Genomic DNA, 24,194 nt, shown 5'->3' on the forward strand with positions numbered 1-24,194 from the left:
TGCAAGGTTGTAGTGGGTCGTGTGAGAGGTCCTGCTACTGTTTATCTTGTTCTTATACTGCAGCCAAATAGCTGAAATCAAATCCCTCCCCTTACATGCTGGATATCAGTTGAAAGCTGTGCAATAAAGTATAAGTGTCTGAAACAGTGGACACACACACACACACACACACACACACACACACACACACACACACACACACACACACACACACACACACACACACACGTGCGTGCATGTCCAAATGTTTCGATTAGGATTACAGACAGCACAGACCAAGGGGCTTTGATCAGTGAAAAAATGTGAGGCCCTCTATATCTTCTTTAGATTATTTTACTGCCTCATACAGAGCCAGTAAGTTTTTGCCACCCTTGTAATTTTTTTGAAAAATGTGGAGATTGCTGGACACCATTCACTGTTTGTTGTAAAACTGTACCAATGGCAGTATTGCTAGCTTCAGCAGTGATAGGCTGACGGGCTGTAGGTGACGGGTGAACCAGGGTCACGGTGTTCTGTAATGATCATTTGATTTAATCAAAAACTCTTGACATTTACTCTCATAATGTTACACAAGATTCTTTCTTGTATTTTTCCCAGACAGAGTGTCGATTAGAGGAGCTTGAATTGCCATGGACTGTGGAATGTGATGCCACTAGAAGTCAATCATATCTAAGAATCTCCTAAGTTCTTTGCAAGCTGTGGGCCTAGATGTCAGCTGAATTAACTTCGTTCTATCCTCCATCACCCTACTCCCCTCTGATCATACAGAATGTCCCAAAAATGTTACATTCTTTGGTCGTAGCTGATATATCTTGGTATTCACTACTGCATCTAACTGTTCCAGGTTACAAGAAATATGTTGGAGGTGTTTTTCGTGCTCTTGTGGCAAAGGAGAAGAAATGAACACGTCCTTGTTGTGTTATGAAAAACAAAATGGGAGTTTGTGCAGAGCAAAATCTATGAATCACTGCCACATCTGTGCCGTATTATTCAGTCCAGAAGGCATGTATGAGGCGCGTTCAATAAGTTGTGGGACATCAAGGAATATTCCTGTTTCAGCCCCTACAGTTTCATGAAGTTACGATAGGTGGCGGTGCTATACGTAGCCTTCAAAATGGTGTTCCAAGCAGAGAGCTGTCACTAAGTTTCTTTTGGTGAAAAATCAGAGTATCACAGATATTCGTAGGCATTTGCAGATTGTCTATGGAGACCTAAAGTGAATAAAAGCACAGCAAGTCGTCGAGTGTGGCATCTGTCATCATCGTGAACAGAAGACCATAAAGAGCAACGATGAACCGTCTGTGCAGTATTGCTTGCACGGTAATAGGCTGATCACGACAATTTTTTTGTCGAACATTGTCACAGGTGATGAAACCCGGGTTTATCACTTCAAACTGGAAACAAAATGGCAATCCAGGGAGTGGCGCCACACCACCTCTCCTCTGAAGAAAAAGTGCTGGATTTTCTGCAGAATTATAAATATATTTTCAGTCATTTCACTTCACAATATAAATCAATAAAACACACATAACTTCTTCTCCATCCTCACAGTTCTAACTCAGGCAAACAACTGTAGTAAAAACAAAGATTTTCTTCCAACAACACACTGCAAAGAAATTACTATCATATATCAATCTATTTATGCATAATAATCTTTGGAACATACATCTCACAAATAAAATACAAATAATTGTTTATCTTTTTTGAAAAGTCCATAATCATCATTGTAATTGCATTAAGTATTTATAAATGTTGACATTTAAACATATTCGCATAGCTACGTAGTAGTGAATTTTTGGCTTTTATGTTTTCAGTATGGTATCATTCATTTCGTATGATCAAAGATCGGTTAGTACATTTATCTTACCATAAACAGTCGTCACAAAAATGCAAACCAACTTCTCATTCTACATTACAATGCAACGGGGCACACAACTTTGTGCAACTGAGAGCAGCTCACAAAATTTCACTGGACAGTTCTTCCTCATCCACAGATTTTGCACCTTCAGACTTCCATCTCCTTGGCCCAATGAAGGATGAACGCCTGAAGGATGTACTCCATGGAATGTGTATGGTGGGGGTGTTATTTGTGCAGCTAGATGTTGGCTCTGATGTTGACCAGTAGAGTGATATGATGTGGGCATACAGTTCCTCCCAAGTAAGGTGGCATAATACTGTCGCATGGACGGAAATTATGTTGTAAAATACAGTTTCATTGCCAGAAGAGTAAGGAATAATATGGTGCATTAGAATACTAAATAAAAGAAACCTGCTTTCAGAAAAAAAGTTTGTTGCTTGCTTACTGAATGCTCCCACAAAAAATTCAAATAAACGAAAGTGGATAATAATAGCAGTTTAGAAATGCTCATGGTTGTCATCAGTATTTGCAAGTAAGCCTTCCAGCAGTCTGTAATGCTGAATACTGAAGCACTGGATAAAGAGTGTGAGAAGTCTTGGATATTTGGTACTGGATAGCAAACAGAAATGATCCAAGAACTGAGGGCCCTATAGTCTCCACATATCCGAAAAGTACCATTTTTTTTTTGGAGGCAAATGAATCGACAATGCTTATGTACTGTTTGAAGGGTGTAAAATGCTCTTGGTTAACAAATCATCTACCACAGCTTTTATGATCTGTAACCTGTCAAAGGAAAGATGCCGTGCCTTACAAGAGACAGGCAGTGTCTCTGTAGTTTCACTCTGGCTGGTGACACTCACACGATTGAGGAACATCAGCTGTCACAACTTAGAATAATTTTTACTCTCACATTTCATTACTAGTTTTGTTATATAACATTTCCTATGAACTCTGTCACCCTTAATGCCATGGTGGGTCAGAGACAGGGAAACACTAAATGCACATGTATGCAATTTACTGTCATTAACCTGTACACCTGTACATACACTATAGGTGCAGAAGGAAGGTAGTTGTAGTGGGTAGTTGATGACATCCAAAAAGATTCCAACAGATTGACGCACTGCTGAGTGGTGTCCACCACTTTTTAGCAGCAACAGCAGCAGCGGCAGCAGCAGCAGCAGCAACAGCAACATCTGCATCACTAACTCATCAGGGTATCTATATTCGTTGTCATCCTCTGCATTGGTAATAAAGTTCTGTACTCCGATTTATAGGTCCTTCGCTTCACACCAGATATCTGTGAAGCTGCGATCCTGTGAAGGAAGGAACTCAAAAGAGACGAGGGGTGAACATTGTAATAACAAAAGTTGAAGTTTGACCTCTGTCTAGTTGGGTCACTTGTGCAGTAACATCTGTATTGATTATTTAATTGGATGGATAAAAAATCTACTCACCAAGCAGCGTCAGAACACACACATGAAAGACAGTTGTAATTGACAAGCTTTCAGAGCCAGTAGCTCCTTCTTCAGGCAGAAGGTTTGAAGGGGATGGAATAGGGGTGAACGAAAAGGACTGGAGAGGTCTAGGAAAAGGGGTAGATTTTGGGAAAGTCACCCAGAACTGTGGGTCAGGGTAGACTTACTGTATGGAATGAGACCACCTCTTACAATACCAGTATATACAGCACAATATGCCAGTACTTTTAAACAAAATGACATAACATTTTTCATTTTGTTCCTGGACCAAAAGTAATTTTGGGTCAGAGAGAGAGAGAGAGAGAGAGAGAGAGAGAGAGAGAGAGAGAGAGTATTTCAAAATATTTATTCACAAAAATACAAGCTTCATTTGGTATATATCACAACATACATGTATATGCACTTTCCAAAGGCAAGTGTCATTGCAGAAACATTTCTTATTAATAAATGGCAGTAGGAGAATTACAAAGGTGACACTTGGAAACATCAGCCATAAGGCACTAGCCTCATTTCTTTGTAAGACACATCGCATAAAAGATACAAAATAAATTTGTTGTACTATCAAAATAGGAACTCTCAGTATAAAACAATTACACAGAGTATGCCACGGTTACACAATTTTCATAGAAAGGAGTGATTGCAGGTACATTCTTCATTCTCAAAGGAGAAAATAAAAAGTTCCTAAAATTTATATATGAGGAGTTCTCTATAAACAAACATATAATTTACTGAGCTTCATACCTGTCTTAATGCCAGTCACAAAAGTCAGGCACTAACAAAAATGTCAGGTATGGAATACATACTAACTCTCATGCGGCAAGATGTATCACATCCATGAGCATTCACAAGTATGACGATATCCGTTGAGTCAAGATATGCTCATTTAAAAAAAAAAAAATACAAATGAATACTTTTACTCCATAATTTACTGGAAATTTGCTCTCAGTTTCTTCTGCTCATACATCTCCAGGAATAAAGCTAGCTTACTACTTATTCTTTTACACCCACCACCACCACGAAAAGAAGGACTCAAAAAACTGTTAATAAATTCATCAATAAGAATTTGTGGTTCTGTTAGTCCTTTCTCATACACCGATTTTTTTATGAACTTCAATATGTCTTCTTCTTCTAGTTGTTTAAACTGAAAATGGGTTACACTTCCACAAAAAGTTAGACTACTACCATCCAACTGTGTGCTGAAACTGTTATCAATGTCATTAGCAATAAAATTTTGTTCAGTGGTAAAAATGAAAATGAATATTACTTTAAGAAACTGCCTGTTCATTAATTCATAGTTTCTTTTCAATTCCAACATCATGTTTACATCACTTTTTTTCAGGTCATCTATTATGACTAAATTATAACCACACAAAGACATGCGTTTGTCAATGTCACCTGCTGAGAGCTCAGAATGAACAGGTGCCATAAAATGCTGGACATTTTCTGACCATGGGAAAAACTGAGCTATTAGTGATGCTACATATGTTTTTCCAACACCAGAACTACCTGAAAATATCAGAAATTTTACATCTGAATCCATAGGTGAATTCATGGTCTCGATAGTCCTTATTAACTGGTCTTTAATTTCATCTTGGCCAAAGACGTTTTCATCCAATACACCTCTAAGTTTTTCTATGTTAAACACTTTATTGCAGGTGTTCTGAAACAGTAAATGAATACTTATCAAAACAACACTCAGGATAAAGCACATTAGAAACAGTGTCCACCACCTACACAACTTCCTTTCTGGTTCCTTATGACTGTGCATACTAGATGTGACCATACACTTTGGGGATTCTTCATGTGCAGATTGTGTGCTGAATGGGTATACAATTTCATCACACTTTAAAAAAACTGATGGTGAATTATATTCACCACTATTATTAATTCTATAGCCAATCCACCTCTGCCGCAAAATAGAAACTTCTTTACTACCTATATGCTTCACTGTAATTTCCTGCTGATATATCTGTCCAAAGCCAGCTGGTGAGAGCACAGTTTGTTTAACCCCCCTCTTACATATAACTGTTGTTTTGATGGCGGTGTTGCACATCTCATTTCCACAGGAAGTAGTCATTTTGTGCAACTGCTGTTTGTTGTTTTTATGGAAGCATTCCTTACTGTCTCTGAAATGCAATGAAAATAAAATATTAACTCATTTTATCACAGTACTGGATTAAGGCATGTTTTTTTTATGGCATAAGTTCAATTCTCACATACCACCAAGGTAATAGTTAGATATACGTTCTAATTCATAAAGTAAAATGTACATGTATTAAAATATTTGAGGCAGCTTGCAAGTTTTCTTTCTCTTGTGTGTGCGGTTGTCAACAACTCTGTGTTTCTGTTATTTGATGAGTGGTCTCCCTTACTCTACAATTATTTAGCTTCTACCAGAACTTTTGGGTTTTAAATTAGTTTGTTTTTGGATAAAAGTGGCTTTTCAGGTGCACTTGCAAGTACAGGGATCCATACTGACAATTATTTCAGTCTGAGTGGTGGCATCAATTTTGATGCATTTTCTTTGTCAGTGAAGTGGAGGTTGTAGAAAAGCAGGAGTATGCATTGCCTTGTACACCTTTTTCCATTAGTGGAGAATGTCAATTTTGTTACCTTTAGTTTTTGCATCTTTTTCTCTGCAAGGCATACAGGGCATTCACACATCCACGTAGCACAGTTTTCCAACCAGTTAACGCAGACAGACGGTCAAACGCTGCTCGCTACATCCACCATATGGTGCCAGACTTCTACACACGAGGGTAGTATGCTCATACCTTTTACATTTATAAAATGTGTGGGATTTGGAATATGCAGATGAATTAGGAGTGCAGAGGGAATTTCACTGTTAAATGGAGAGTACAGACATGGTGAAAGAGACGATGATAGAAGAAATTAATGTCAAATTGGAAGATATAGGGGATTCAATATTAGAAGCAGAGTTTGGCAAACTTGTAAGCCACTTGATCTAACTAGGCAAAAGAGATAAACATTTCACTGGAATTTCTAAAATCATTGGAGGAAGTGCCAACCAAATTGTTATTCCAGTTATTCAGTAGAATCTACAAGACTGCCATCTATGGGACCATCAAACTCTTGAGAGAATATATCCATGCAATCCCAAAGACATCAAATGTGAAAAATGTAAAAATTATCATACGGTTGGCTAAACATCTCATGCGGCCTAGTTACTGATAAGAATATTATATAGAAGAAATGAAAAGAAGATTAAAGAGCAATTAGATGACAATCTGTTTGGCTTTAGGAAATATAAAGACCCAAAGAAGCGATTCCAAGGCTTCGCTTGATGACGTAGGAAGACATCAGAAAAATCAACACTCCATAGAATTTTTCAGCCCAGAAAATTGAATTCCAAGATAACATGATACAAGATGTCTGAAGATAGAAGATAGATAGATAGAGAGAGAGAGAGAGAGAGAGAGAGAGAGAGAGAGAGAGAGAGAGAGACACGAGTCACGCAAGGGTGCAGACTTTCTCCCCAACTGTTTAACCTGAACCACAAAAGCAAAGAATAGATGGAAATTTCAGGAATGAGATTCAAATGCAGGATATCAATGATACGATTCATTAATGGCATTCCTATCCTCGGTGACAGAGAAAAACTTACAGGTGTTGTTGAAAAGAATGAACTGTAAAATCTGCACAAAAAACAAAATAAATGAAAGATGAAAGTAATTCTGATTTTTTAAAATAGAGAGAGAGCACGAGATCAGTGATCAAATAGGAATCAAAATTTGGGGCTCCACAGTGGGTGGACTGAAAGAATTCTGCCAACTTGAAAGGAAAGTAGCACATAATAGCTGAAGTGAGATTTTCCACTAATCATTTAGATCACCTATATGGTCCACATCCTTCATTGTTTTGTCTCTTTTGTTAGCTATCACTTACATCTGTCATCTTAACACTTTCTCTTCTTCAGTGTTTTATATATACATAAATAAATATTTTCGTCACCAACTACGCTAGTTTCATCTTCCTCCTATTATCTTGTTCCATTTATAGTCCACTTCTCTTTTTTTATTTATTGATTTATTTATTTAACATTCCATAGTTTTAACGTTCGTTATTCGCTGTTTTCCAGCCAACAATCACTGCTGACAATCTCTTCCACACCTACCAGTATCATCCATTTCCATCGATTTCTTGTTGCCGGTGATATTTTTGTGCCATTGGCTATCTTTCTCTTTTGCGGCACGCGCTCTCTCTTTTGCGGCACGCGCTATCTTTGTTTTTGAGCAACGTGTGTTCTTTTCCCCTGATCTGGACATACTTGCTTGGTCTGGTCAACTTTTTCCGTATTTTTCTTATTTAGTGGTCTTCCTTTGATATTGAACATTACCAACACAATTTATTTCTTTCTCGTCCTTCCCTCCGTGTTTTATTCCTTCTTATGATTACTATTTCAACTTTAGTTATTTAATTTCCCTACCCACCAGTTACCCACTATGTACCCTAATCCTATACCACATTATTTACATTCATTCCGGAAACATGCATTCACCGTAGCCAAACTGCAATCCCACATGCTTTTCCTCCGAATTGGAATTACCCCTAAAGGACTTACCTAAAAAGTTCCCATCTCTGGGTGCAATTCCTCCTTCCACCAGTCTCTCCTGGCCTTCCAGAACCTTCAATCCTTAGCCCTTACCCACCTTGTCCTGAATCTCTACATTACTTCATGTAACCACCACTCCCAACAGCTCCTATCTCTCTTCAAAGTCCTCCACCTCTCAAACCCTTGCTTGGAGAACACACTCAGGAACTTCATCCTAGAAGCCAGCTGCAAACTTGAGTTCCATGCCACACACCACCTGAAAAAACTATCCACAGTGCTAGTGCAACACCTAAGAAGTGGGGTCCCTCCCTATCCCTCACAAACACCAACCACAACAGAACCTTCAACAAACCCCCCTCATAGCCAACAAACCTAGCCTAGCCACCCTACTCAATCTCCCCATCCCAGCACATACCCCACACAGACCAAATCTCAACTATAACCACAGTCAAATGCCACATATCACCAGTCCCAATTCAGTTCTAAGCCTCTCATCCAGATCCTTCTCTCCTCCAGAGACATCTGTTCTATCAAAAGGCTTAACCTTTAGCCCCACGCCTAAATTCAACCACACTGCCCTCGTTAAAGATCTCCTCTCATTCACCCGGAACGTCAACTGGAAATATCACTTCACTACCCAAACACAGCCCCCAAATACTAGACCCAGTGTTGAACCCTGTCTAGAACAGTTCCAACCGCCTTCTCAAAGGGATCCTCCGCCCCTCCCCCAAAACCATCCCTTGCAGACATTTCAGGAATTCCTCACCATCCAGTGTTGCCTCCCAGTCCTTCTTGAAGAACATCCCGACAACCCCCAACATCACCCCAGCAGAATCCCTTGCCATTAAGGAGCTGAAAATAGACCGCTCTATTGTCATCCTCCCGGTGGATAAAGGCTCCACAACTGTCGTACTTGACCGTGTGGAGTAGTATGTGGCAGAAGGACTGCGTCAACTCTCCGACACCTCAACCTACAAAGCTGTTACCCAGGATCCCATTCCCTCCATCCAGACTGAGCTGCAGAAGATCTTAAAAATCCAAGGTCCCTCACAAGGCCTCACAACGGCTTCCATAGACTTACTCACTCCACCTGAGCCACGTACCTCTACCTTCTACCTATTACCCAAAATCCACAAAGAGAACCATCCTGGCCGTCCCATTGTAGCAGGCTTCAAAGCCCCAACAGAACGTATCTCAGCTCTGGTAGACCAGCACCTCCAACCTATCACCCGCAGACTCCCATCCTACATCAAAGACACAAACCACTTCCTAGAACACCTCAAATCCATTCCCACTCCTCTCCCACCTGAAACCTTTCTTGTCACCATAGATGCTACATCCCTTTACACAAACATCCCACATACCCATGGTCTCTCTGCCCTTGAGCACTACCTCTCCCAACGCCCACCCGAAGATCTTCCAAAAACCTCGTTCCTTATCACACTTACCTACTTCATCCTCACCCATAATTACTTCACTTTTGAAGGACAGACCTACAAACAAATCAGGGGAACGACCATGGGAACCAGGATGGCTCCGTCCTATGCCAACCTCTTCATGGGCCGCATGGAGGAGGCTTTCCTGAAGACCCAACAGCTGGGTATAGGCCTGGTATAGGTTTATAGATGACATCTTTGTGGTCTGGACTCATGGTGAAGAAACACTCCTTAATTTCCTCCATAACCTCAACTCCTTTTCGAATCCGAATTTCACCTGGTCCTTCTCCAAAACCCAAGCCACCTTCCTGGATGTTGACCTTAATCTTGTTGAAGCTCACATCCACACCTCTGTCCATATCAAACCCACAAACAAACAACAGTACCTTCACTATGATAGCTGCCATCCTTTCCACATCAAACGCTCCCTTCCCTACAGCCTAGGTATTCGTGGCAAACGTATCTGCTCCAGTGACGAATCCCTCAACAATTACACCAATAACCTGACCAGTGCTTTCCTCTCCCGCAACTATCCTGCAGACCTTGTCCACAAACAGATCTCCCGAGCAATACATTCCTCCCCGTCCAACAACAATGTTCCTACCCCCAGACCACACAGAAGCATCCCCCTTGTCACCCAATATTATCCTGGCCTCGAAAACATCAACAAATTACTCCGCCAGGGATATGACTTTCTCAAGTCAACCCCTGAAATGAGATCATCCCTTGACAAAATTCTCCCCACACCACCCAGAGTTGCCTTTCGTCGCCCCCCTTACCTCCGTAACATCCTTGTTCAACCCTAAAATATTCCCAGACTACCTTCTCTACCCAGCGGTTACTACCCCTGTAACCGACCCCGTTGCAAAACCTGCCCCATGCATCCCCCCACAAACACCTACTCCAGCCCCGCTACTGGTAAAACATACACAATTCAAGGCAGGGCCACGTGTGAAACTACACGTCATTTACCAACTGACATGCCTGCACTGCACAGCCTTTTACATCAGTACGACAACAACTAAACTGGCTGAGCGCATGAATGGACACAGACGAACTGTCCGCCTAGGAGATGCCCAATACCCAGTAGCGGAGCATGCCCTCCAGCATAATTCTAGGGTCCTAGGAACCTGCTACACTGTATGTGCCATTTGGCTTCTCCCACCCAACACCAGTCCCTCTGAACTGCGGAGATGGGAACTTGCACTCCAACACATCCCTTCATCCCCCTGGACTGAACCTATGTTAAACAACCTCACTCCCATTTACACTTCAGTCTTCTCCTCTTTCCCTTTCCTCTTTAGCCATTCATGCATCTTTTCATCCTACATAGTTGTGTTTATCTTTATACTATATACCTCTTTACTTCTGTATGCATCCTCTTTGGTTTGAAGCTGGCACAGTACTTACAGTAGAATATCTTTGGCTTCCCTCTGACAACCATGCCTCCATCCTTGCTACCCTCCCTGTTTTCCTTTCCCTGTTGCTTCATAACCTGGGTTGTGAGTAACTGAATCTTCTTTCCGTTCTTCCCTTTCTTTCCCCTGTCTCCTCACTGATGAAGGAACATTTGTTCCGAAAGCTAGGAACGTAAATTTTTGGTTCTGTTTTTTGTGTATCTATCGGCTGTACTGAGCTGAGGTAAGTACTGGCCAGCCCCTCTATCTCTTTGTTAGTATTTGTTTCACATCTTTATATGAGATTTTCCATTAATCATTTAGTATAGATATGTAAGCTGATTGAACTGATCTGTTCCTGTACACATTTATTGTTTTCATGCTGTGACTTCTTTCAGGGCAAAGTCAAATGGTAGGTGTAAAATATGAAGGCTGCATAACCTTGAACATTCAATTAGCTTCACCACAGGTGATTTTACTGGTCACTTTCCTGCTTCTTGGCATATACCAGACATTATCTGCCCCAAATGGAATGATCACTCCGGCAGTTAATGCACATTGGTGTGTAACTACGAGGATTCTGTTCCATGTACTGCTGATCCATATCTACCACACGATGATTCACTTGTAGCTGCTACATTGATGTACCCAAATTTCTCATATTTGAAGCACCTTATTTAATTCTGTATAATAGGTCACATCTCAAGGTGGATATATTCAAGAAATCAGTCCCATTGTCAAGGAAGTTATATGTATAACTACATCTGATGGCTAAGAGGAACAAATTTTATCACAATGAAAAGAAAACCATGTTCTTTATGATTTAAGCTTTATTACCAATTAATGTATTTATGAGTGACAGATATCAAAGCTATGTAACATATGTTACAGTAATATTTTTGGTAGAAATTTAATCCAATGACAGATATTTCTATACGTAAAATGTGGTGAACTACTTTTTTCATTTGACTAATGTGTCAATTCCATTTCAGTACATATATATAATATTTTATACCAACATCTAAAAAACCCTGCTCATCTTCATCACAATCACAGTTAAGCTGTAGAGAATTTAAGTAATTTGTAAAGGGTAAATCTGGAAAGAGTTCCCTACACTGTGGCTATGCCATTTCTCCTAAATTTACTGTTCCATTATGTACAGTACTTCTGGGAAGTCAGGAGAGAGGTAATGGTGGAAGTAAATTGCATAGGTGGGTCATGAGCTGTGTCTGGGTGGCTTAGTTAATGACAGCATTGCCTGTGAAAGGCAACGTTCTAGGATGGTGTCCCAGTAAAGCACATGGTTCTGATCTGTTAGGAAGTTTCACAAAATAACTTGACACTATGCATTTGCACTGAAAATATCCTCTGTAGTTTAAGAGTGTTGTCCAACAAAATTGATCTGCACGATACCAAACTAAATCACATTAACTGTAAGTCAGGTATTGGTTCTGGACAATACTCTAACTGTTAAGGAAGTTGCAATGGACTTCTGGAAGCCTCTCAATCTAATGACTTTCACTTATTTTGTAATCATTAATAAGGGAGTAGACTTGTCAACTAAAGGAAATGAAAGTACTGCATTCAATTGCTATATTTTTCAGCTTCTGAAATAATTACATCCCTCTCATCAACTTTATACTATTGGCACACTCACTGAGAGTTTATGGAGCTGCAGTATGTTACACAGCATGAAGCTGTCGGGCGGAGTTCTTTCTTCGGAGGAGTAGGAGGAGGGGGTAAAAGCAAATCTTCTGGCACAATAAGAGAAATGCTGAACGCATGAGAATTGGTTGCACTGTACAATGAAAAGCAATACCTCAATAAAGCAATGGTTATGTGCACTACAAATTTATTTGACAATGACGCTGTGTCACATTTTTGCCAAGTGTTGAAGCATCGGCAGAAACAAATGACTACACATAGCTTCCTTGTAAAAAAGAATTAGTTGTGTATCATGAATAATAAAGTACATAACTCTGTATGTATAATTTTATTTGTAAATAAATGGCATGAACTATATAAACTTTTAGTACTTTTTCTGCATAGACTGCATTATTGTATTTTACATTGATTTATATGGATAAATTATTTCACTTAATGAGTGTTTGCACTATGAGTAAGATTCTGGAAGGAATTATGTTCACTTTGCGAGGTTATACTGTACAAGGGGTGTTAAACAAATAACACAACACTTTTTTTTCTTCTGAAAGCATGTTGGTTTCATTCAGGATTTCAATACATTATATTATTCCACACTATTCTCGCTACAAAACATAATCTGCATTCAATGCGACAGCCTTGCAGCACCTTACTGGGATGGCTTGCATGCCCACATGCAACAACTGCATTGGTCGAAATCAGAGTCAACATCTTGCTACATAAATAACCACCCCATTATCCATAGATTGCTTTCTGTGGAGTGTATCCTTCATTGGGCCAAACAGAAGGAAATCAGAGGGTGCGAGGTTGGCCTGTAGGGTAGATGAGGAAGAACAGTCCAATGGAGCTTGTGTGAGGCTTTGCATTATCATGGAGAAGGATAAGTTTATTTGCATTCTGTGGCAACAGACACATGCTGAAATCATTTCTTCAGTTTCCTGAGGGTAGCGTAATACACAACAGAGTTGATCACTGCTCCATGAAGGAGGACATCAAACAGAATAACCCTTTCAGAGTGCCAGAAGACTGTCGCCATGACTACCTGCTAAGGTTGCGGGTTTGAAATTTTCTTTGGAGGACAGGCAGTGATTGGTTGATTAATTGAGAGGGTTTATGGGACCGAACAGTGAGGTCATCAGTACCGTGATTCCGAAGCTACTCACGGAAGAAAGGCAGTACATTAAAAGCGGATTGGTCCAATCAGGGGGCAAATTATGAAATAGTGAAGTTAAAGCACACACAGTGAAAGGCATAAAATGTGAGACCAAATCTAAAATCTGGAGGGGGGGGAAAAAAAGAAAGAACGGTCTCCCCATGGGAGAGTGGTCATGGGGTCCCAGACCGAGAAGACACGAAGAGAGGTCCCAACCACAACCACCCTGCCCCTGCTCCAGGAGTAAAGCAAAACCTTATATCTGCAAATAAAAACAACTTTCACAGAGGAAATTGAGGGCCAGTTCAACCATCTATGAATCGCCTGCTAATATTTAAATTAAGGAATCTGGAAGACTATACTTAACGCAAATGGCCAAAAGAAGGGGACATTCAACCAATATGGGGGATACCATCAGTCTGGCTCCACAACCACATTGTGGGGTCGGTTCGTTGCACAGGAGGAAGCAATGGGTGAACCTGGTATGACCAAAGCGTAGATGGCATAAAACAGTGGACCCCTTCCCAGAGGAGAAAAAGAAAGAGCACCAAACTGCAGTAGCCTCCTTGATGGCACGTAGTTTATTACTGTGAGCAATAGTGCACCACATGTCATTCCACTTTTGGGAAAAGAGACATTTGATGTAGATCTGCATATCCAAAGCTGGAATCATGAAAGGGAATGGAGGGTAAGTATATGCTTCTCTAGCCAAATGGTCAGCCAGTTCATTCCCTGGGATGCCCACATGACTTGGGACCCAGAGAAAGACAAGTGAGCAGGTGGCATGTTTGAGGGCAGAGAGAAGTCATGGATAGCAAAACGTGACAGGAGTAGCATTGGTTGACAGCCTGCAGGCTGCTCATTGAGTCAGTACAAATTAAGACACTGTGGAGGGAGACCTGAGAAACAAAATGGATGGCTCTGTGAATGGCTAGAAGCTCTGCTGTGAACACACTACATGATCCCGGCAATAAATCGTATTCTAAGCCAGTAGGAGACATGAAAGTGTATCCCACCTTATCAACTGTCTTAGAACCCTCAGTGTAGCAGATGGTGGCACCCTGGAACTCTGCAAGGATGGCACATACAAGACACCAGAAAACCAAAACAGAGACCTCAGGACCCCAGAATAGATCGCTCCTAATTCATGGTCTAGCCACTATCCAAGGGGGAGGTGTGGGAGGAAATACATGGAGCGCATTCAGTGAGTGGAGATGGAGATCCCGACAGAGGGAAGTAAGACACAGTCCAACTGGTGATCCCATCTGTGGGCGGTTGTCAGGAGGTGCAAAGAGGAGAGGGGACACAGAGGGTCAATGAATTGACGAATGGCGATTGCGTAAGAAACCAGGAGTTGGTTCTATCATATTTGGAGAGGGGGAATCCCCACTTCTGTGAGGAGACTTAACAGGTTGAGTGGGAAAGGCACCAATAGCCAGATGCACCCCAAAATGTGAACAGGGTCAAATATTCACCGATTGGAAGGAACCGCTGAGCCATAAACCTGACTGTCATAATCTAATCTGCGCAAGACCAGAGCATGGTAAAGATGGAGAAGAGTGCTACGTTCTGCACCCTAAGGTATGTGGGCCAGGAGGCGCGAGAATTAAGCTTCTGCAGGCATGTAGTCTTTAGATGGCAAATATGGGGCAGCCACGGCAGCTTTTTATCAAAAATAAGGTCCAAGGAGAGGGACAGTGCTACAACATTGAGGAGCTGGTTGCCTAAATAAAGTTCTGAAATGGGATGTACAGTGGATCGATGACAAAAATGCACAACCCGTAATTTTGAGGGAGAAAACTGAAAGCTATGGGAGATGGCTCACGCAGAGGCCCGTCGGATGGTGCCTTGGACTCTGCGCTCAGCAGATGCTGCCAAGTGTGAGCTGCACTAGATGCAAAAATCGTGGACGTACAATGCTGGAATAACCACAGGCCCAACAGAGGTTACAAGCCTACTGATGGCTATGAGGAGGAGTGTAACACTCAATACAGAACCCTGTGGGATACCTTTTTCCTGAATCAGAGGGGTGCTGAGTGAAGTATCAACTCGAACTCTGAAGAGCCGGTGAGAAAATCGCATGGACAAAAATCCGAAGGGGGCCAATGGAAGCCTCAGTCATGTTGGATAACTAAAATGTGATGGCGCCACACCATGTCATATGCCTTATGTAGGTCAAAGAAGACCGTGACAAGGTGCCAGTGATTAATAAAAGCCCGTCAGATTGCTGTTTCCAATCTGAGTAAATGGTCAGTTGGAGATTGTCCTTACCGGAAGCCACACTGATACGGGGACAATACGCCCCAAGATTTGAGCACCCGACATAATCTGAAGCTAACCATCCTCTCGAGGAGTTTACAAAGTACATTCATCAGGTTAATTGGGCAATAGCTGTTGACAGACAAGGTTCTTGGCGGGCTCAAGGGCAGGGATAACTACGAGGGCTATCCACAAAGTACATTACGTTTTCGTTTGTGTCCGTTAGGGGCGTGGCTAGCGCAGCCATCTTGGTGTCATGGCATTCCGCCGCTCAGTCGGCATCCTGCCGTGCTAGTGAGAGGTTCGTGCTGTACTCCGTTGAGTTACTGTGACAGTTTGAAATGTCAGCGTTAATTGAAAATGCCGCGAAGTGTGAAGTGCGTGCTGTAATAAGGTTTCTGACTGCAAAAAACTGTACACCGATAGAAATCTATCGGCAGCTTTGTGAAGTGTATGGGGACAACATAATCACTGAAGGTGGAGTGCATCAATGGGTCACAAAATTTAAAAATGGCCGAACTAATGTTCACGACGAAGAGCGAAGTGGAAGGCCCAGCATAGTGACTGCCGAACTTGTCGAAAAAGTCAATGCAGCAGTCCGTGAAAACCGTAATTTTACAATAACGGAGCTCTCTCTGAGTTTTCCACAAATTTCACGAAGTTTGTTGGACGAAATCATTACCGAAAAGCTTGATTACCACAAGTTTTGTGCAAGATGGATACAAAACATCTTGACAGAGATTCACAAAAATCAGCGAATGGCTGCACTGTTAACATTTTTGGACGCTTACGAGAAAGATGGCGACTCATTACTCGATCGCATCGTTACTGGTGACGAAACATGGGTTAAGCATGTGAACTGCGAGACAAAATTGCAGTCCATGCAGTGGGGGCACACAAATTCCCCCCAAAAACCCAAGAAATGCATGCACACAATGTCAGCAAGGAAGGTGATGGCAACTGTCTTTTGGGACAGAAAAGGTGTGATTTTTGTGGATTTCCTGGAAAGAGGCACTACAATAAACTCTCAAAGGTATTGCCAAACTCTGCACAACCTCAGAAGAGCAATACAAAACAAGCGCAGGGGAAAGTTGGGCTCAAAGGTCTTGCTGATTCATGACAACACCCGGGCCCACACGGCAAATGCCACTCGTGAAGTTCTCGAATCTTTTAAGTGGGAGTTGTTTCCTCATCCGCCGTACAGTCCCGACCTGGCACCGAGCGACTTCAAACTTATTCCCAGCAATGAAGAAGTGGTTGGCTATGCAGCGTTTTGATGACGACGCACAGCTTCAAGAAGAGGTAACCTCGTGGTTGAAGGCGCAGGCGGCCGAATTTTACGATGAAGGAATTTCTAAGCTCGTCCATCGCTACGATAAGTGCCTTAATTTAAATGGCAACTACGTAGAAAAGTAGTATTTAAGTGAGGCTTTCATCTGTATATAATAAAAAAAAATTCCAATACTTTATTTATTTTTAATTCCAAAACGTAATGCACTTTGTGGATAGCCCTCGTATAATGTCTCGCCACTGCAACAAGAAAGGACCCGTGAGCCAAATGCGGTTGAAGATCCTGAAGAGATTTTTGCCTCTGGGGAACATCCAGGTGTTGGATCATTTGGTTGTGGATGGAATCCGGGTCTGGGGCCATGTCACCTGAAGAGGTAAGAGCCTGCAACAATTCCCATTCAATGAAGCATTCATTATAGGGTTCCGCATGGTGCAGGTTGAAACAGGAGGGTCTGTTCAACAAGGTGTTTCTGCCGGAGAAAGGTAGCAGGACAAGAAGGGGGGCACCCATGCCTCCGCAAAGTGTGCTGTGAGGTGTTCTGCAAGGACCAATGGATTAGTGACAGAGCACCTTGGAGGTTAAGACCCTGGACAGTTGACTGTCGCTGGCAGCCCAGAAGGCTACTGAGCTTGGACCAAACCTGCGATCAAGAGGCATACGTGCCCAGGGAGGAAACATAGCGCTCCCAGCATTCCTTTTTACTCTGCTTAATAAGGCAACAAGCCTTAGCATGGAGATGTTCAAAAGTGAGGAGATTGGTCTGTGATGGGGACTGCAGCACCTGCCGATGGGTCTGGACAGCGACTGCTAAATCATTGGTCCACCATGGTAACAGTCAACAATAAGGGGCATCTGTGGATACGTGGACAGCAGTACCAACAGCATGAAGAACAGTGGCAGACACACTTTGCATGACCACATCAATGCAATATGAGAGAGAGGTGCCGAAGTGCACAGCAGAGATACATAAAGGCCAACTGGCCCTGCAGAATGCCCATTGTGGGGCATTGTCTGCCTGGCAGCAGCAGGGGAACAACAGAATCATCGCAAAGTGGTCACTGTCACAAAGATCATCATGGGAGGACCAATGTAGGGAAGCCATGAGAGCAGGGGAGGAGACTGTGAGATAGATAGCATAAAGGTGACTTGAGCGCCACTGAAGTGGGTAGGGTAACAATCATTGAGGAGACACAAATCAAAGTCTGTAATAAGTTAGTCAATTGGGAGCCTTCAACCCCCTGAAGTGGCACTCCCTCACAGTGGGTGGTGGGCACGTAAGTCCCAAAAGAGGAGAAATGGGGGTAGGACCTGCTGTATTACAGAAGACAGTTCAACATAAGAAAGTGTCCTACCTGGAGGAAGGTAGACACTGCAAACGGTGATTGCCAAAGTCGTTTGCATTCTAACCACTATTGCTTCGAAGTTGGTACGAAGGGGGATCCGGTCACTAATGACATCAGAGTGAACCAAAGTGTAGTCCCCACTAGATGCTACCTCGGGGCCAGCACAGTTCCAACAGAACGCCTGATAACCATGATATGTTGGAGAGTGGTCATCACGGAAGTGCATTTCTTGAAGAGCAAGACCGAATGCAGAATAGGAGGAAACAAGACATTGTATTTCCGGTAGGTGACAATAGTATCTGTTGCAATTCCACTGGACGACCGTATGGTGAGAGTCCAGGTTAGTCACAAAGAAGCTGAGAGGAGGTGTCACTCGGTCAGTGGTCGTCACCAACAAGGATGGGGTGGCATCCATAAATAAGACATCACACTCAGGTTGTGAGGGGGGAGATGGCATCTCCGGAGGCAGCAGGGACGGGGGTAGGGGGGGCATTGTCTTGGAACTTAAGTTTCTTGTCTTTTGGGGGTGGAGGATGGGAGGGCACAGGGGAAGTACAGGTGTCTGCAAGATCCGGAACCGAAAGAGAGCGGGCGACCTTGGGGTGCACAGATGGTGTGCCTCGTGGCCGTGTTGTGGTAGGAGGTTTCCAGTCTGAGAGATGCTGCGTAGAGGGGTCCTTGTGGGGGAACCCTATCACCAGCAGGTGTCAAAGAATGTGGGCATTTCTTTGGCTGGGGAGGGGGAGTGGCTGTCGGATGGGAGGTCATGGGAACTGCAGGGGAGGAGTACAGAGAGGGATGGGGTAAGGAAGAGGTAGGACGGGGAAAGGAAGTAACAGAGGCAAAAGTTGAAGAAAGTGACACTGGATGGGGAATCTCATATTTTTGGCGAACCTCAATGTAAGACAGGCTATCCAGAGACTTGTAGTCTTGGATCATCTTTTCTCTCTTGTAAGCTGGGCAACATGGTGAGCGAGGGGAGTGACGGTCATGACTACTGACACGCACAGGTGGCGGAACACAGGGGCTTCCCTGGTGGAGTGGGTGTCAACAGCCACCATACAGTGGGTCCACCATACAGTGAGAAGAAATATGCCCAAAACGCAAGCACCGAAAGCACCTTGTGGGTGGTGGGATGTACGGCTTCACGCCACATCTGTAGCACATAACTTTGATCTTCTCCGGGAGGATATACCGCTCAAAAGCCAGAATGAAGGCCCAGTATTGGTGCGGTTGTCTTTGCGACTTTTCTGCACACGTTTAACACAATGAATGTTGCATCACTCCAGATTAGTCTGGAGTTCCTCATCAGGTTGCAGGATGAGGCTCCTATGAAAAATCATTCCCTGGACCATATTCAGAGATTGGTAAGGGGTAACAGACAATGGGACATTTCCAAGATGATCACAAGCATGAAGAACTGCAGACTGGGCAGCAGAAGAAGTTTCAATCAACAGGGAGCTCGACTGCATTTTACTGGAAGTCTCCACTTCACCAAACTTGTCCTCGATATTCTCCACAAAAAACAATGGCTTTGTTACGGTGAATGTGTACCCATCCGTCCTAGTACAGACAAAGTAGTGGTGAAAGTGTTTCATCCAAGGCAGTGAGCCTGGCCCTCCTCCCATGGTGTAGCAAGAGAAGGGAGGGCCGCCAGGTCATATGAAGCAGCATTCAATGATCCTTCGCCATTTGAAGAGGCGGACATTTGAGAACAGACAAGATTTTTGCAGCTTGACACACTTCATGTGCCAAACATGCACCCTGATACCACCCACTCCAATCCTGTGGCTGGGTGCCACCCAGCCACAGGAAGAGTCGTCTGGCATGTCAGCCATCGCTGGTAGTTCTGATGCTCCAGGAAGACAAGCAACCACTCCCTGGCATACATGGAGAGGGAACAGCTAAGGTATCAATAGTGTGATCCCTGTGTTGTCAGGGGGCTCTGCCAGATGGGTACATAACAGCACCACCAAACGGACTGGCACACGTGCTGGTGACCTAGCAGGGTGGACGGAGCTGCAGCGGGGAAGGAAGAGGGGAAGGAAGCAGGGAGAGGAATCCACACCGTAGATGCCAGAGAGGGAGTTCTTCCCTAAATGGCTTACACTAAAAACAGAAAATTTAGAAGTGGAGGTCAAACTTCAATCAGAGACCTAAATGTCAGAAAAGGGATGAAAGAACAGGGAGAAGGAACAAAATTGCAAGCAATATAGGGAACCAGGTGGACAGCCAGGTCTATAAAAACCGAAACACCGAGGGAGGGAAGGAGGGGGCTACGGGGGGAGGAGTGAGGGCAGGGAGGGAGGGCAGAGTCTCTGGGCCCCATGTGCGACACGCACCAACTCACTAAAGAACCACGAGCCCCCTGGGTGAGACAGGTGGTGTGGTGCCACTTCATGGGTTACTATATTGTTTCCAGTTTGAAATGATGAACATGTTTCATCAACTCTGATGATGATCAACAAAAACTTGTCAAGGTCGGCCTTGTAACAAACAAGCACTTCCATACAGATGGTCCTTTGTTACTCTTTATGGTCTTCTGTTAGGCAGCAAGAAACCCAGCAGGCACACACCTTTGAGTATGCCGAATGGTGGACAAGTGTGTCAGCACTAGCAACAGAGACATACAGTTGATCTGCCAAGTATTTAATTGTGATCCACCAATCCTCTCAAAAGATTATGTCTGCACGTTTTTACACTGCAGGAGTCACAGATGAATGTGGCCCGCTGGCGCACGGGAGATCAGATCCAACAGGTTAGCTGGCGCACAGGAGATCAGATAGAACAGGTTTATGTGACTTTGTTGCAGTGATGGCATATGCCTCGCCCTATGACTCACTGTGATTTTGTTCACTACCAGGTCTCCACAGAAGTTCTGAAGGTGCCTATGAATATCTGTGATGCCAAAAGAAACACTATGCTTAGAACACACCTCTGTACAGACACGTATAGCGCCACCCACTTGTAGGAACTTCATGAAACTATAGGGGCTGAAGTGGTAATATTCCACATTATTTGAACCAAGATTGGCTGAGAAAAAAGAATTATTGTGTTACTGATTGAATGTCCCTTATATAATGATACTGAAAAGTCAAAGGTAATACCAACATCACGCAGATCACAGGGTGTGATTATTTACTTTTTAATATGTAGGTTTTCTTCAGAGGACCTCGTGAGGGACTGCCATGGTTGGAAAATGAAAAGAACACCCGTGCCATTTGTTCTCATTGTACAGGAACTACTTGTGCATCCATAGGCCAGTGATAGGATGGATGAGTGTTAGATGGATGTCCGTTGGTGATGCATACATTGTGTATTTGCCTTTCTTTAATTAAGCTATGTTTGTCAAATTAATTTTAGCCCCTTTCTCACAGCCACTATTACAAAATATTCATTGCAGTTTGTAGAAAATTACTTCAATTTATGTATTTATTACCATTTTTTATTCTTTGTATCTATGAAGGTCAAATTAAATACTTTTAAATTAAAGGAGACCACTCATCGAAAAGCAGAAGGTGCTTGGTTTGCTGGCTAGGAATACACGAGGGAGAGGTGGCAAGTATATGAGTTAGTCATGTAATGCATGATTCTGGGGGGCAGTGGCAAGCGGAACATGCTGAAGGCAATGTGGGGACATGAGTTGGGAGAGCGTGATAGGACAGAGGAAGGGGAAACTGTTGGGTGAAGGGTGCAGGGACACTGGGTTACCTGAGATCGGGCCATGACAATTACAGAAGTGTAGGATGTTTCATTAGGATAACTCCATCTACATAGTATCTGATAGTGGAGGGAAGGATCCAGATGGCCTGGGTTGTGAAGTAGCCACTGAAATTCAGCACACTATGCTCAGTCGCATACTGTGCCACCAGGTGGTCAGCTTTGTTCTTGGTAACAGTTTGGCAGTGGCCATTTATCCTGGTGAATAGCTGATGGCAGTCATATTGACACAAAAGGCTGTACAGTGTTTGTAGCAGAACTGTGGTGTATGACATGGCTCCTTTCACAGGTGACCCGGCTTCTGATCAGGTAGCACAAGCCTGTGACAGAACTGGAGTGAGTGGATTGTGCAGGTCTTCCACCTTGGAGTCTGTATGGTCCCTGTGGGAGTGGTACAGGCATGTTTAGGAAGTTGTGTAGATTGGGTTGGCGATGGAACACCCCTTCAGGAGGGGTGGGAAGGATATTTGGTAGGATGTCCCTGATTTCACGGCAGGACGAGAGATAATCAAAGCCTTGGTGAAGAAGATGGTTCAGTTGTTCCAGTCCACAGTGACATTGGACAATTGGGAGAAGGGGCACCCCTTTGAAGCTGATTCTTAGGGGTGGTGGGAAGATTGGGGATGTGTGAGGATATAGCAAGGGCAATCTGTTTGTTGATTAGGTTTGAGGGGTATTGCCTGTCTGTTTAGACCTTTCAGCATACTGGGCAAGGGAATTCTTGTCGCTGCAGATATGATGTCCACGAGTGGACAGACTGTACGGGAGTGGTGTTTTTTTTGGTGTGGAAATGATGGCAGGTGTCAAAATGCAGGCACTGTTGGTGGTCAGAGCATTTAATGTGGACAGAGGTGTGGATGGAGTCATCAGTGCAGTGGAAGTCAACATGCAAGAAGGTTGCACATTGGGCAGAGGAGGACCAGGTGAAGAAAGAAAACATAAATGCACCTCTATCCCTACATGGTGCCAGCTGGACTAACAGTGCCAATCTGTTGTTTCATGCAAATGAACTAGTTGTGTGAGGGTAGTGTCAGGTAGGGTGACTAGAAGGAGAGGGATGTGGAAGGCAGGAAGAGGGACTGGGGGTGGGAGGTGGGTGGTTTGCCATCCAGGAAAGCAAGAGGTAGGGGTGGGAAGTATATGGACTAGATATTTAATGCACGACTGGAGGGGACAGTTGGGAGCACCACACACTGAAGACAATGTGAGGATGTAGACTCACACCAACAACACCCCACACACCCACCTTCTATGACATACTCCATAAAATCCACCTGGGTGTCCCATTGTAAGTGGCTGTTGTGCTCTCACTGAAAGAATTTCTGCAATTTCTGCTCTTGACCAACGCCTCCAACCAACTGCCCATAACCTAGCCACCTTCACCAAGTTTCCACCATCCACATCCTTTTGCCTCCTGGATCACTACTTGTCACTCCTAATGCCACCTCCCTATACACCAATGTCATTCATGTCCATGGCCTTGCTATAACACTAACTCTTCCAACATCCCTCAGACTCCAAATGCACTAACTCATTCCTTACACACCTTACCAACTATGTCATGAGCCACCACTACTTTTCCCTTGAAGGGGAGGTATACAAACAAATCTACAGCACAGCCACAGGCACCCACAAGGTACCTTCCTGTGTCAAGCCATCTAGAGGAAACCTTCCTAGCCTTCCAGACCACCCAACCCCTAGTATGGTTCAGGTTAACCGATAACAACTTAATGACCAGGACTAAGAGACAAGACACCCTACCCACATTCCTTCACAAACTGAACACCTTCTCTCCCAACCGGTGCTCCTGGTTCTCCTCTACACAATGCACCATCTTCCTGGACATTGACCTACACCTCTCTGATGGCTCCGTCAACACCTCTTTGCACATCAAACCCAGTAACCATCAACAGTACCCGCATTTCGACAGCTGTCATCCTTTCCATACCAAACAATCCCTAGCATACTGCCTTGCCACTCGTGGACATCTTATCTGCAGTGATGAGAACTACCTTCCCCAGTATGCC

The 24,194-nt window shown here is 43.5% G+C and overlaps 1 protein-coding gene across 1 annotated transcript in view; it reads right to left on the reverse strand.

Annotated features, from left to right (window-relative positions):
* Positions 1-3,627: 3,627 nt before the first annotated feature.
* LOC126161752 (uncharacterized) overlaps positions 3,628-24,194 on the reverse strand; it is a 40,391-nt gene continuing 19,824 nt past the window's right edge. The window contains exon 2 of the mRNA XM_049917805.1: positions 3,628-5,459. Coding sequence (XP_049773762.1) covers positions 4,259-5,410 — 1,152 coding nt within the window. The 5' untranslated portion in view covers positions 5,411-5,459 and the 3' untranslated portion in view covers positions 3,628-4,258. The remainder of the gene's footprint in view (positions 5,460-24,194) is intronic.

This window comes from Schistocerca cancellata, chromosome 1 (assembly GCF_023864275.1).
Source record: "Schistocerca cancellata isolate TAMUIC-IGC-003103 chromosome 1, iqSchCanc2.1, whole genome shotgun sequence".
NCBI classification, from domain to species: Eukaryota; Metazoa; Arthropoda; class Insecta; order Orthoptera; family Acrididae; genus Schistocerca; species Schistocerca cancellata.